Below are 15,775 nucleotides of genomic sequence, written 5' to 3'. Positions count from 1 at the left end.
TTTATTACTTATTGCATTCATATTCCAACACTAATCAACCAAACCTAAGCTTGAAAAGATCAAACATTTAGGGATCAAGTCTCACCAGCGGCAGTGTGGAGCAACCTCTCAAAGTAAGGGGGGCTCCTTGTGCGCAGTGAGCAAAATTCTAGTCTCTGTGTTCAGTTGAGTTACCATGATTTATATCCTCCTAGAAACTTTGTCGGGCCGGGGCGTGGGACCCCTTGGGTTGGGGATTCAACCTTTAGGGAGAAGAAAAGATCAAACATGTGCAATAAATTAAAAGAAGGGTAAAATTTTATGCAAATCTATTCACCCCAATAGACTTGCACCCCTTATCCATCAGGACCAACAATTAGTTGTGAGTACACCAAGAAAAATAACAATAATAATAAGGGAAAAGGGTCAAATATGCTCCTAAACTTTACACCAAAAGTCAATTAGGCACCTAAACTTTTAAAAAGTGCAATTAAACCCTTTAACATGTCAAATTGAGTCAATGAAGCCCAAGAATCGGTAAATGTCCTGTAATAACAGGTCATTTAAACTCAGGTAACAAAATCCGGCAACCGACGATGGCCCTTCTCCATAGAAGGCAACCAGATTTGGTCGCTTTCTGCCGGATATGGCGACCGAGCAGTCGCCGGTCGCCTGATTTTTGTTGCCTGAGTTTAAATGATCTGTTATTACAGGACATTATTTTTCTGATTCTTAGGCTTCATTGACTCAATTTGACATGTTAAAGAGTTTAATTGTAATTTTAAAAATTTAAGTGTCTAACTGACTTTTAGTGTAAAGTGTAAGGGTATATTTGATCATTTTCCCTAATAATAATAATTATTATTATTATTTTGGAAGGAAGAAATGAGCAACCTTCCAGAAGCTTAGGCTATTAAGGAAGAGAAGTGAAAATACAGCGATATGAAGAAAGTAGAAAGCTAGAGAATACAGAGAAGAAAGAATACAATGGCGTTGCAGTGGATAATTCTAACCTACGTCGTGGCAGTGGAGGTCGCCGTCGCTATTCTCCTCACGCTGCCATCGCCCAAGCCTCTCCGATCGCGGATCGTCTCTCTCATATCTCTAACCCTTCAGCCTTCGCTTTTCATTGTACCCTTCGCCGCTTTCCAGCTCCTTGGTAACATTTCCTTCTTTGTTTTTCCTATTCTTATTACTAGTACGATTTTGATCTTATTGTTTTTTAGTGTTTTTCTTTTTATGCTGTTATTAGATATCTATTGGAAGAATGAGCACCGGTTAATGTGCACCGGTGAGATCTGCACTGCCGCCGAGAGAGACCGCTATGAGAAATCGGTAACCTTTGCCTTTCTTTCTTACTGTTTTCTGTGAATCTCTCTCTGGAAACAATTTAAGTAAATCGTTCTGTTCATCATTTTAATTTAACTGAGCAAGATTTTGAAAGATTCTGTGTAGCTATGGAGAGAAACTATGAATAAATTATTGGGTAAAGTATCATTTTTTTTTTTTAAACAAAGGGGTAAAGTATCATTGAGCAGCTGAAATAACTGATTGATTTGGTGGTGCTTTAGTATTAAGCCCCATGATGAGCATCAATCATATGTTGTTTGGTTCCTGTCACCCTTGACTCCCTGTCCTTTGATTTTAGTAAAGAAACTTGGGAACATTTACATGGCTACCGCATTCCTTCTATTTGTTTTCCTTTCTTGGGCACCTACACATCTCAAGTTATCAACTTTTTTTCTGGTGAAGCATCTGGACAACAGTAGAGATTGGAATTTAAAGAGAATGAGGGTTTGCATTTCATTGATGGTTATTCAGTGTATGATGATGCCAAATCCTGGAATTTTAAGATGATGGGCAATGGCATCTGATTGGACTAATAGTGGAAAGGACAGGAGGATGAATAATCAGTTCTTTTTGGAGAAGCATCATAGCTTTGCTTTGTAGATAATTAAGTGAAACACTGGTTTTAGTCAATGTTGTAAAAAGAGCTAGGCGCTAGTCGGACGCCCGGGGGATGCCTAGTGCCTAGGTAATGCTTAGACGCCGCCTAGGTGGCCGAGTAATCTGAGTATATCGTCTCCACTCTTTCCATTTAGGGGTAGGAGTTGTTACACTGTTATAATCCCCCAAACTAATCAATTGCATACGTTTGATGGTTAGTTGAGTTCATGGCTGGAGAAATATAGAAGAGAGTAGCCGAGCACTGAGCAGGCAAAAAAAACCACTCAGTCGAGTTAGGCGTCCGACTCAGCTGAGTTAAGCGCTCAACTCGGCCTAGTTAGGCGCCCAACTTGGCAACTAGGGCGCCTAGTTGGTTGGTCGACTAAAAGCAGCTAAAGCTGAAATCGCCTCGGCCTAGGGGCACCTAGCAGCTAGTCAGCGCCTAGGCGGCCGCCTAGGCCGATTTTTACAACATTGGTTTTAGTGAGAAAGATAGGGTGAATTGAGTCTCTTAACCAAGTGACTAATAGTGCACTTCTGTTCAACTATTTGTTTCCAATTTTTTATTTTATTTTTTTGTTTTTGTTTTTGGAGGAGTTATTGTCCATTTCCTTTCTTATTATGGAAGTAATGGGATCAATAACAATTGTGTTTACTTATATGTCCATGTAAAAGAAGAAGCTCATAGTTGTATGATATTCAACGAAGTGTTTTGATGCACTTTCAGTCTTTGGAGTGATGGATAGTTGGATGAGTAAGGAGCAAGCCTTCAAGGCTTACTACAAAAATCTTAAAGATGGAGGAGATGGCTTGTATAGTTGTATATCATTCTGGTTGAGGAAACATAAGTGGGAAAAAGTAGATACAGGGTAAAATCTGAGAGTGAGAAAAAAGAGAACTACTTTAGCTTTTTTGTACTAATAATTACACCAAACCAAGGGTTTGTTTATTCTTTAACTTTCTATATGCTCTTTTAGTTTCAAAGATGTTGTATTACTAGTTATCAAAAAGAACAAATAGCTATAAAATCTATCCTCTCTTTTTTTATTGCAGTTCCGATCTATTTGTGGGAGATTACTGTTTCCTTTGTGAAATTAGTTTTACAAGAAATTAGGTTCCAAGCTAGATTTAGGGGATTTTTAGGTTGGAAAGAAAGGAAAGCAAAGCAGCATATATATCAAGGAACAGAAAATATTAGTTCTTTTTCAGTAACAATAATTAAAGGAAAGAACACGGTAAGATTATGTTTATGAAAGTTGACGTGAAACATATCACATAGTAATATTTATTTAATTATATATGTGGATAATTACTTACTGCCATCCTTACCTTTCCATAACTCATTTTATGAATGTGTCCTTACTGTCAAAAACTTTGTATTATTACTGGAATTTGCTAATGAACTTCTTGAGTACATTTTACCAACATAAGGTTTAACTTTTACCCCTTAGTTGATAATGAACTTCTTGAGTACATTCCCACCATGTACTTCTACAGTTCTACTTGAAGTTGTTTTCTTTCGTAGTTGACTTCTGCATGCATTATGCACTTCACAGAAGGAAAATAATTATTCATCCCAAAGAGTCATTTGGATTAGTTCTGGTGGCAATATTCTGCTCCTTAATATATGTTCCAGTCCCTAATATTTTTCAAAGCCATGTTGGATGAAAATGTAAGAAACATCAAACAACATTTCTATAGGTTTATTCCGTTAGCTAGATCTAATTTGCCCACCCACCCACCCTCGTAAACCCATTGTGCCACACCAATGGTTTGATCCATGTGTAAAATTTCTGAGGCACCCTTTCTTTTAATTGCTTTATCCAGATCTACAAGGCTCAAAGGAATGGCATCCTTTGCGTGGCAGCATGCCTCCTCTACTGGTAAATTACTCGTGTATTTGAACGTAATTTTGAAAAGCTACTTTAGGCTTTCTTTTGGTAATCGCATTGATGTTTGATGTGGTTTTCAGGTGTATCTACCGCATTTGCAAGTACAACAAGGAGATCCAAAGGATGGAGGAAGTGGAAAAGAGATCCAAGGACAACTAGTTCTTCCCTCGTGCCGCAGCACTAGATATTTATATTACCAGTGTAGTTTGTGTGAGTTGGGAGTCTAGGATGGATCAGCATTGAAGATTGTCACACCCAGAGATTATATGTATGTTGCGATTTCAGTGTTTTAGTAACATGACATGCTTCTGCCATCTTGTGTTTTCAAGACCAAATTATTGAGTATAATGTAGCAAATACAGTTATAAATCTAGACTAGTGAAATTTGGGATTGTCTTTTCTCAAAGACGAAGTTACTATTACTGTGTGGAGTGTGGACCATAAAAAAATAAAAAAATAAAAAAATAAAAAAAAAGTACATTTTTAATATACTAAAAGTATGTTATTTGTGTACTGAATGTAAATTATATAAAATAATGTACATTTAGTACTCGAATAATGTACTTTTTCTGAATATAAGGTATATTTTTAATTTTTAATATATTAAAAATACATTATTGGTATATTAAATGTACATTATTCGATAGTATACAAAATAATGTACTTTTAGTATTTGAATAATGTATTTTTTTATTTATGGTCCACACTATAATAATTGGAAGATCTTAATACCAAGTTCTTCCACTCTATGGTGAAAGGTCGGCGAAGGAAGCAATCAATGGGGTATTGAGTAAGAGACGATCATTTTCTTTGACCACCTTTTTACTCAAGAGCTTATGGAAAATGTTACTTGACTCTTGGAATACATTCTCACATTAATAAAATTAAACATAATTCTCTTCTCCTTGTCCTTCTATCTGAAGAGTGCCCATCAAGTGCTCAAATCATTCTCACACCCAAAACATACAACCTAGTCTCATGTTCAAATTTTCACCACATTTGTCTCTGAATGTTCGTGAGTAAAATTCACTCTCTAATTTAATATACAAGTTGAGTGAATTTCTTAGGAATGAATTTAATCTTAAAAAAATGTGATGAGATCAATTTACCCTTGCTTAAAATAGAGCTTTGTTGGAAAAGATACAGGAATGACCGAAAGTTTCCAAATTTAATAGTATTGGGTTTTTTTTTTTTGGAAAAATCGCTACTTTGAGACTAAACATTGAATTGCCGCAAAAGACAAGGAATATCCATTGGAATTAACTCATTTGAAAATGTCCAAAGTTTTATTGAACTCGTCGTCTCGCCTAATAAGCCCGACAATCTGAGGTTTTCAGGCTAGGGCCAATAATTTTAAACCCAACCAAAAAAAATCAAAATCAAAATCAAAAGCCTAAATTAATAAGCTCGATAGTTCGATAAGATCAGCCAAAAATTGAACGAGTTTGCCTGATTGACATCCCTATTTTTTTAAAAACTACATCCCTAATATTTAATCATAGAGTATAAAAATTTTGGGGTAATAATTAAGAATTCCAAAACAAGTTTGGGGAGGCTAGGACTACCCAGCCCCCCTCCCCCCCCCTCCCCGATTCGAGCATCTCCAACACCAATTTTTTGAGGTTTTTTTTTTTTTGTTTGCTTGCTTGGAGGAGAGAGGAGGTGAGATCGAGAGAAGAGAAGAGGTAAGAGAGAAAATTTTAATTTGCAGGAAAATGGTTTTTTGTGAGCCTTGTAAAAAAAAAAAGAGAAAATAAAATAAAATTTCTCCCTCTATGCGCATCCGGCTCATCATGCACGTGCACTGCATACACCCTCTGGGTGTGCGTTAATTAGCATTTTTCTTTTTCTTTTTCTTTTTTCCAACCCAATTCTCTCTCCTTTTTTTCTTGTTCTTTTTTTTTTCTCCCTCTTTTTATCTCCTCTGTCCCTCCTATGTGGAAAAAAATTTATGTTGATGGAGATCCTCTTAGTTCCGCCCCGGTTCATGCTAAGCCTTCGGACTCTATAATTCGAAAACGTATGCTCCAGGCCAAGGCAACACAATAAATCTTTTATTTTTCATATAGGACAAAGCAACCTCATTTGAAAACTTTTTTGAAGTATGGTACTCTCTTCTTTACCAATACTTTTGAAGAAGTTAAACAAAGGCAATCCCCTTCTCTCCTGTGACTCTGGGATACCTGTGAAAATTTTCTATCTTCACGTGGAGACTTCTTAATTATAATTAGTGAATGCTTGAGGTATTGGCTAAGTTTGGGTTATATAATGTGTATTGTTGTACTCTTTGTCTATTTACATTCAAAATCATTGATCTGAGCATCTTCAATAGTTTGATTTTTGCACAACATTTTAGGAAGTCAAGTAGGAGAATAAAAATGGGAAGAGAAAAAAAAATTCTGATAATTTAAAAAAGAAAAAGCAACAATAAAATATCTTACGGTCACTCTAAAGCTCTCCAGCAAGTGCGTGTTCGAGCACGTAGTACGCTACAAGCGCACTCCCACGCGCTTGCTGGGGCACATAGTATGCTCCAAGCAAACTCCTGTGCATATGTTTTTTCTTTCTTTTTTTTTCTTCTATTACAAAAATAAGCTCGCCAAAATATTCTCGCTCCTTACCTTCTCTCCTCCACATCAGGACATGCTTCCTCAGAAACCACACCAAGAACCACTAATAAGAATGCTAATAATATATTCAGATCCTATTTCGCTCCATTCGAACGTGACAAGACAGGAGAATATGATTTTCTTTTTAAAATAATGTATTATTAAAATCAGAAATTGCTCACTTCCCACTCATCATAGAATTTTTTAAAAAATATTCAAAATTCAAAAAAAGACCCAGCCTATCCCTTTTATACTGCACCCTTAATATTTAGAAGTTAAAACCAATAATTACAATAAAAAAAAATACCAAAAGGGGAACAAGAAAACCTGTTGCGTGTATACACAAACACTTACCAAAGGTGAACTACGCATTCTTTTTAAGTATCCCTTGGAGGCTTAAAAAGTACCCAAGGGACAGACTGCTATATCTAATCGTCTCTGCAAATGAACAGACCAGATTATTCTGTGGCACTATCGAACGAATCATCACTGTGCTCATCGCCAAAATTGCACATTCTATCCTTCTCTTCCTCCCACTTAACCACTTCCCGCACATACCTGAATGATTCATCCACTGAAGCCTCTTCGCGAGCTCTACTTGGCCACACGAATAGCTTTCGTCCGGTCATAGATGAGTACCACTCCTTGAACTTGCGAGCTACGTAGTGGTATGCTTGATTCGCTACAGACTGATTGTGGCGCCGAGTTTTCAGTGGTCTGAAGTCATTAAACCACTCGCAGGTTGTTAGGGGAACTTTGCTAATTTTGTCCTCGAAGAGGTCGTACTTGTTCAGAATTAGCACGAAAGTGGTGTTCTTAAAACAACTGTGTTGAACTAAGCTCTCGAACAAATCCCGGCTTACCAACATTTTATTTTGCGGTGGACCATTGGCGAGGGACCAAGTCTGATCATAGTCGCTTAACGCAGCACAGAAGACTACTGCTGTTACATCTTCAAACATTTCCATCCATTTGCCAAAATCATGGGGACCCTTGGAACTAACACGAATCAGCTGGTACCTGTAAGATTGGCCATTGCTTAAAAACAGTTTGAAGATGCTCGAGCAATAACACGATGTTACTGATCACAAATTCACAACCAGTAGAGCAGCTAACAAAGCATCTTACCTGGTTAGTGGAGATTGGCTTTCGGCGTCATCAAGATATATATCTGATTTAGCACTGTGATCATCAAATGATAACTCAACGAAGGCAAGTCCATTGCTAGGGGTCACGCCTTCAGCATATAGAATATCCTTTTCGGAAGGCTCATACTCATTACTTGAAATTGCAATGGCCTGTTGGAGGTAGTCATCAAATCACCTTTAAGACTTGGAATAGAGACAAGATAGTATAGCTAAATACTACAGCAATCAGTGAGTGACTAACATGAATCTAACATTAGCAGCAGTATCCACCTGACTGGATAACCCAAAGAGAGAACCATATGAATAAACTAAATAAAAACACCCAGGGTGAACTTATTACAGAAAAACACAAGTGCAGCAGATACCGCAAGAAAAATATGACATCTGAATTGAGGGCATCTTTGGACAACTGTGAAATAAAATAGTTAGTTGAGAGACTAATGTAATAAAAATGTTAAATTTGTAAAATCACTATAAAAAAATCAGTAACCCCTCATAGTAAATGAGAGTTCTTTAAAAAACCATAAAAAGCGTCAACTAAGCCACTGTACTAGTTGAATTAGTACAATTAAGCCATGAACTAAAAACATGCACAATAACACCTTCAAACAAGCAAAAAATGTGCAATTTGCATTTTTTACAAGTTACCATCAGGTAATGATTGCTTAGTTGGATGCTTATGTGGAAATTTTGGTTAGCGGACTGGAAAAGAAGAAGAAAAAAAATGAGGCGGCCATCCTCTGTCACATAAAGGAATGAAGAGGCAGCTGCCAACCTTTTTTTTTTTTTTAACTTTTTTTTATAATTATCCAGCTAAGCTCCTCCAAATGCTATGTGGCATGCTAAATAGAGAACTTACCAGAAAAATTGTAAGTTAACCTTTATAGATGCAAATTGCACCTTTTTTGCTTGTTTAATGGTGTAATTGCATATGTTTTTAGTTCAATGACAAGTCCAGTGGCATATTTAACACTTTTTCCTTAAAACTCTTCATACCACCTTAAGAGAGGAGGATTTGAAGATGTGTGTATTCATAGGGCTCTCAGTAAGGTTCCTATGTAAGGCTATCATTATTGATTATACAACCAACAAAACTTCTAGGCACTACACACTGCAGCACTCCGCCACTACTCTCCCTCCCAAGTCCCATCTGGCAATGGAAGAGCATGGTAAAGCATACAGTAGATAAATGAAAACATCCCATGGTTAGCTTCATTCAGGTATACAGATGTCCAATTTTCAGAACAATAAAGACTAAAATTGGTCATACACTCATACCTGATCCAAAAAATATTTAGCAGTATCAGGAAGAAAATGCATTTCATTTCCTCTCTTATAAGTTTCCTGAATGGCAGGATCTTTCCATATCTCATATACTAGGGGAGCATATTCACGGGTTGCAGCAGGGAAATAGGCATTCAAATCTCCAGAAGCCATGATATCCAACAGCCAGTCAGAAAACTGCTTCAGCCTTTGATTGAGAGAATATATACATTGCTTACTCTCATCAGTTTTCATTTCACCTGAATTAGTACTTGGACTGTCAACTACGATACAAATCAGCAACCACAAACAAATATTATATATGACAAAAGGAGGGAAGGGGGAGGGGGAGGGGGTGGCAAAGAAACTATTTCAGACATCTCAGCAAATCCCACAAACAAATATTATATATGACAAAAGGAGGGAAGGGGGAGGGCCGGAGCCGGAGNGGGGGAGGGGGAGGGGGTGGCAAAGAAACTATTTCAGACATCTCAGCAAATCTAGAAGTGGCAAACAAGTAAACCTACTGCATTTTTTCATTAGCTTGAAAAGCCACTATATGCAAAAGGCAATGTAGAGGAACAATTCTAGCCAAATGCATTAAAGAATTGCAAGCAATCAAGCATAGCACCCTTCCGAGAGCTCTTTGCTTAATAAAAAATAAAATAAAATAATAAAAGAATAATAATAATAAAAACTATCTTCATATGAAAGACAAGTAACACCCAATCTAGCAGTAGAGCCTTCCAACGTCTGTGTCAAGGAAATGCAACACAAGATGAAAGATCTAAAAACTGTAATGAGACATTAAAAACCTGGAGAATGATTTTCCACTTGTAAAGTAGAGGCGCTCTTCTCCATTAAGGCTTCCTCTTCAAAGCGCTCTCGATCCTCAAGTAAGATGCTGAGGTATCTATACATGTTACTTTGAATCATGAGCTTTATATTCTGTACCTCATCAGCAGTGTACTCGTTTCCATACATAAACTTCATCTGTGCTCCATCAAAAACAATTGAAATCAAATTCATTAGCAATCTAGAACAGGGTAAAATTCAGACTAAAAAGGAAGTCATCAGGACAAATAAATGTTTAAAGAAAATACAGAAAAGTGACATACTGACATTTACCAAGAAAGGAAGGTAAAACATTCGAATTTCTAAACCATGGATCATATCTTCCTTTTCATTAAAAATATCACCAATGGAAATTTAAACCAGTAAAAATTATCAGATCATTCATTAAGAAAAGAGGACCCACATGGTTAGTTTTCACTTATCACAAAACATATGTTACAATAGAAGATTTCTTTATTCATGTGTGTCCAGTACCGGTTGCATTCAACACTCCCCCTAAAGTTAGAACATATTATAGATTATGACCTAAATTATCGCAAATATAATCAGCCTATTTCTATTAACCCATTTTGTAAATAGATCTACTAATTGATATCTAATCCATACATGCCAAGTAGAAATTAATCCCCAGTTCCCAACTGAATCTTTTCACATATGAAATGACAATCCATTGCAATGTGTTGTTCATTCATGAAAAACTAGATTGTTCAAGATATGAAAAACTGCCTAATTGTAGCACCATAGGCTCGGTGGTACATGTGTCTTAAGGCCAATCTCTTTCAGTATGCGATCTATCCATACCAGTTCACATATTGTTAGGGCCATCAAAATATTTGGATCCTGTACTTGACCATGCAACCACACTCTGTTTCTTGCTCTTTCATCCGACCAACTTTCCTGCCACAAATGTACAATGCCCATTATCGATATCATTCAGTGAACCAGCATAGTTAGCATCCCAGAATGCTTCAATACCTCAATACTTCAATGTGCATCATTTGTATACAAGATCCTTTTCCCTTGTGCATTCTTTACAAATTTAACAATTCAAACCCACTAATTTCCATGCCGCCACCACAGTAGCAATGTCTAGTTGAGTGATAGTGAGAGAGTTACGCTTCCTGACCAAAATTCTGTACCTTTCTAGATCCTTAAATAGCTTACCTCACTTGCTATCAATTTGACACTATGCTACATAGGAGTATTATGACATTTTGATTCAAGAAATTCAGGATTCTTGAGCAGATCCAGCACATATTTCTTTCGTGAGAGAACTACACCTTTTCTGGAATAAGCAACCTCAATCACCAGAGATTCATAAGTTTTCACTCATGTAAGACTGTAAGTGGTGGAAGGACTAGAGAAATATTCTCAAATGTTGTCACTTCATAGTGTTTGAAACTGGGTTTTGATTCAGCACAAAAGAAATCAAATAACTCACTTCTGGATTTAATTAAATATAACCAAGTGCACCTCGAATAGTCATCTTACACAAAGGAAACAAAGAATTTGAAGCCAATTTTGGATGATGCACAACACAGACCCAAAACAATAGTATGCACCAATTCAAACATAGACTCTATTCACTCTAACTGTTTATTAACTCTAGAAAAATAGGGCAAAGGTCAGTGTATTGCAAACTCACATGAGTCACATTGTAAACTAGTAAGCTAGATAATAGCTCTAAACTAGGACATAACTCCTTTAAAGTAGGTAAAGGTGGATGCCCATACTAACAATGTAATTGTTTAATTGAAATGGTGGCACAATACTAAAATTGGCTACTGCAAGAGCAATTGTCTCATTTAATACATATAACCCACCATATAACCCACAAAAAAAAAAAAAAACAAAAAAAAAAAAAAAAAAAAAAAAAACAAAACAAAACAAAAAAAAAAAAGGAATAGTCTATCCTATCAAAAGATCTTGAAATGAAAAATAGTTAGGAAAAAAAAAACAAAACAAAACAATTACGGGTTGGGTAATTTGACCAACAAACAGAAGGTTAAAAAGGAAATTTGGTAAATATATTAATATAAAATGGATGATAGAGGCAAGGATGGGGTTAATGGTGCTACCTACACACAAAACATAGGTTTTTGACCCATGGGTAGGGACCTAGGGTAATGGTAGTGCCATCTATTACCATGGGGTGACAGGTGACAAAATATCTAAATTTTCTATATGATTATTGGCACCTAAATTAATAATCCAGTGTCAAGAATCTGAAGAGGACATGCTGTGAGGTTACCTATTTGAACAGATGTTGCAAAAGAAGAAGATGACGGTTATGACTTATGAAGACCCGTCCATTTGGTTGAAGATAGCAAATTCATCTTCAATCGACACTGTTGTATGTAACCTCGGGCATTGTTATGTGAATGATTTACTGCACTAATTTTGAGGGTGCCTCAATTCTTCACAATTGAAGCATACCCTTGGTCACCCATGATCTCCTTTAAGACCATCAATGATATCTACTACTATCTACCATTTTTTAAATTTTAGTCAACAAATACAAAACAAAAAAGTGGGCATTTGTTCTACTCTTAAGAGGGGAACAGATAAATGCAGGGAACAAATAATTTTAGGAGAGATTCCTCCTCTTAGCCCCTTGTTGAAATGGGGAATACCAACCAATAGTATTGCTTATCTGAAGTAGACAATTTGTGCATTAAATCCAACAAGAATCAACATCTCTTCGGCAACCACGGGTTTAGGGGTTTCGCCTCTACTAGTTCAACACCATGGGCCAAAAGAACCATGATAATGCTATTATTTTTTAGCACTCTCCCTTCCTTGCATTGCATTTTACATAACACCTTGTCTCTTCTTCTTCTTCTTCTTCTTCTTCTTTTGTATTGGTATCCTTCTCCTAAGGTTTCTAAACAAATTTTTGATGCATTTTGGGGACGTGGTTACGTTCGCAGAAACAGATCAGCAGAGAAACAGTAATTTAGGAAGTTGCAGGAGTTCTATTTCATTACAATACTATAGTTTATTCCTATTTCATTACTATATTATACTTTAGAAAGTTGTTAGTTTATTACCTTTCAGAGAGTTAGAGTATTAGAAAGCTTCCTAATTTAGTTTTGGTAATTAGATCAGTTTTGGTAATTAGGTCAGTTTTGAATCCTTGTACTGCCTATATAAAGGAGTATTATTTTCAATGAAGGTAAGTAGAAAATTTAATCCCAGCAAAGGGAATTAGGGAGTTCTGGGGCCTCAAGAAAACCCAAAGCAGTTGTCCTACTGTCTGTCTCTTTTATTTTTCTGCCTGTGACGATCAGTTCATAACATTGGTTCCGTTGCCGGCGTCATGGGCGATCAACCTCCCAGCAATGCAATTTCTAGAGCTGAGTATGACGACTTGTCCGAATCGGTTAAGGAACTGAAAAAGTCCTTGGCTGATCTCATCAGTAACTATACTGTCATTCCCAAATCACCGCAACCAGTTTCAACCTCTCTCCAACCTGCCATTGTTGAAGCTGCACCCCCTACTGGTGATGATACCACCTCCCGTTCCCAGTACACACGCATGGAATTCCCTACGTTCTCTGGTCACGAGGACCCTCTCATTTGGCTCCATCGTTGTGAACTCTATTTCCGTACTGCTCATACCCCGCTTCATGCTCAAGTTGAGTTGGCAGCCTTTAATATGACTGGTGAAGCTCAATTGTGGTATTACCAAATCTTGCGAGACGAACCCCGAATGACTTGGGGTATTTTCAAGGATTATTGCAAGCTGCGTTTTGGCCCTCCTCATAGTACTAACCCCTTGGGGGATTTGGTAAATGTTAAGCAGCGTGCACGTCATATTGATGACTATGTTTCAGATTTCCAACTTCTGTTGGCGAGGGCAGATTCGGTGCGCATCGACCAACAGGTCAATTTATTTACCGCTGGATTAGACGAGTTGCTTCGGATTGATGTGGAACGCAGTAAGCCCTGCTCCTTGGCCGAGGCCATTAATAATTCCCGGGATTTTTACCGACGAATCCTTTTAATGCAAAAAGGGACATTTAGGCAACCCCCACGCCTACTGCCAGCCCCGACAGGTAGCAATTTGGTTACTGTCACCAACTCCAGACCGCAAGCTACGCTGAAACCTGGTCCTAAACCCCCTCCAATTCGCCGATTGTCGCCTGCAGAGCAAGAAGAACGCAAATCCAAGGGCCTTTGTTTTAATTGTGATGAGAAGTGGTCTCGCGGCCACCGGTGCAAGCACCTATTTTGTGTCCTAGGCATTAACGAGGAAGAGGAAAGTGATGAAACTACCATTAAGGACCTTGAGGTGGCAGAAATATCCCTTCATGCGATAACAGGTGTGTCAACAGGGGAGATGATGAAACTTCGGGTGTTGATTGAGGGCACACCGCTGCTTGCGTTGGTGGATACAGGGAGCACCCATAATTTCATCAACACTTCAACTGCTCTTGGGTTAGCTCTTCCTACGGCTCCTCGGCCGGGAGTAAAGGTTGTGGTGGCAAATGGGGATTCTCTGTCAAGCACTGGCCTCTGTGAACAAGTCTTGGTTTCTAAGGGCTCCGATTCGTTTTTAGTGAATCTATTTCAGATTCCACTAGTGGGTTTTGACTTGGTCTTGGGAATTCAATGGCTTAGCACCCTTGGACCAATTTGGTGGGATTTTAATTCCTTGACGATGCAGTTTCTTCTAGAAGGAAAATTGGTCTCATGGTCCAGCGACACTCCCCATGCATTGGCTGCCGTTTCTTCCTTGCTTCTAGCTTCCAACAAAGACATTTTGAACGTCCTTCTATCGGAATTTGACCCCTTGTTCCGTGAAGTCTCAACACTGCCACCATCCCGCTCGTGTGATCACCGAATTATACTCTCTGCTGATTCTGACCCAGTTGCAGTTCGTCCTTATCGGTACCCCCAAGTACTCAAGGATGAAATTGAGAAACAGTGTGCCGATATGCTTGCACAAGGGATTATTCGGCCAAGTAAATCGTCATTTTCTTCTCCGGTACTTCTGGTAAAAAAGCAAGATGGGACTTGGCGTTTTTGTGTGGATTACCGGGAACTAAATGCTCGCACTATTAAGGATAAATTCCCTATTCCGGTCATTGATGAGCTTCTTGATGAGCTACATGGGTCCCGAGTCTTTACCAAGTTGGACTTGCGCTCCGGCTATCACCAAATAAGGATGTGCCCGGAGGATGTGGAGAAAACAGCATTTCGGACTCACCAAGGCCATTTCGAATTCTTGGTAATGCCGTTCGGACTCACGAATGCTCCGTCTACTTTTCAATCCTTGATGAATGAAGTCTTTGGGCCTTTCCTTCGTAAGTTCGTATTGGTTTTCTTTGACGACATTTTGATCTATAGTGCTACTTGGGCTGAGCATATCCAACACATCCGTAAGGTCTTTGAATTATTACTGCAACACAACCTGTTCTTGAAGAAGTCCAAGTGTGTTTTTGGAGACAACCAAGTTCGTTATCTTGGGCATGTTATTAGCGATCAAGGTGTGGCGGTGGATGACGACAAAGTGCAGGCAGTACGTGACTGGCCAACCCCCATTTCCCCGACCAGTCTTCGTGGGTTCTTGGGACTAGCAGGGTTTTACCGTCGGTTTATTCGTGACTATGGCATCATCGCAGCACCTCTCACCAACTTACTCCGCAAGCATTCTTTTGTGTGGTCGAGGGAAGCTGCCAAAGCATTCGAAACCTTAAAGTATGCCCTCACCTCTGCTCCGGTCTTGCAGCTGCCTGATTTCTCCCAACCCTTCGTTGTCGAGTGTGATGCTTCGGGTAGCGGGGTAGGTGCAGTTTTGCAGCAGGCCATGCATCCCATTGCTTTCTTTAGCAAAAAGCTAGTTGACCATCATCAAAAACTTGCTGCATATGAGAGGGAGTTAATTGGTTTAGCCCAAGCAATTCGCCATTGGCGTCACTATTTATGGGGACGATCATTTATTATTCGGACTGATCACTATAGTCTCAAGTATTTGTTACAGCAGCGCCTATCGACCTCTCCCCAGCAACATTGGATGAGTAAACTCTTGGGCTTTGATTTTGTGGTGGAATACAAACCAGGGAAGCTCAATGCAGTG

The 15,775-nt window shown here is 38.4% G+C and overlaps 2 protein-coding genes across 2 annotated transcripts in view; one reads left to right on the top strand and one right to left on the bottom strand.

Moving 5' to 3' along the window:
- The first annotated feature begins 902 nt into the window (after positions 1-902).
- LOC115996201 lies at positions 903-4,224 on the top strand. Its single transcript, XM_031235347.1, has 4 exons — positions 903-1,138; positions 1,232-1,314; positions 3,754-3,809; positions 3,899-4,224. Exons 1-4 carry the CDS (start codon positions 967-969, stop codon positions 3,975-3,977), a joined length of 390 nt encoding a protein of 129 aa, XP_031091207.1. The 5' UTR covers positions 903-966; the 3' UTR covers positions 3,978-4,224.
- A 2,385-nt stretch (positions 4,225-6,609) lies between these two features.
- LOC115995768 (extra-large guanine nucleotide-binding protein 3-like) overlaps positions 6,610-15,775 on the bottom strand; it is a 21,654-nt gene continuing 12,488 nt past the window's right edge. Inside the window, exons 5-8 of the mRNA XM_031234901.1 lie at positions 9,654-9,831; positions 8,854-9,098; positions 7,556-7,725; positions 6,610-7,447 (exon numbers count right to left, since the gene is read on the bottom strand). Coding sequence (XP_031090761.1) covers positions 6,886-7,447; positions 7,556-7,725; positions 8,854-9,098; positions 9,654-9,831 — 1,155 coding nt within the window. The 3' untranslated portion in view covers positions 6,610-6,885. The remainder of the gene's footprint in view (positions 7,448-7,555; positions 7,726-8,853; positions 9,099-9,653; positions 9,832-15,775) is intronic.

This window comes from Ipomoea triloba, chromosome 11 (genome assembly GCF_003576645.1).
Source record: "Ipomoea triloba cultivar NCNSP0323 chromosome 11, ASM357664v1".
Classification (NCBI taxonomy): Eukaryota; Viridiplantae; Streptophyta; class Magnoliopsida; order Solanales; family Convolvulaceae; genus Ipomoea; species Ipomoea triloba.
The sequence above is the reverse complement of the archived record's forward strand: the minus strand, read 5'-3'. Positions and strand labels throughout refer to the sequence as shown.

Excerpts from the sequence above, each read along its gene's own strand:
- LOC115996201 (XM_031235347.1), top strand. The coding sequence starts at position 967 with ATGGCGTTGCAGTGGATAATTCTAACCTACGTCGTGGCAGTGGAGGTC. Across the intron at positions 1,315-3,753 it reads GAGACCGCTATGAGAAATCG|ATCTACAAGGCTCAAAGGAA; the intron begins GTAACCTTTGCC and ends TGCTTTATCCAG. Across the intron at positions 3,810-3,898 it reads GCAGCATGCCTCCTCTACTG|GTGTATCTACCGCATTTGCA; the intron begins GTAAATTACTCG and ends TGTGGTTTTCAG.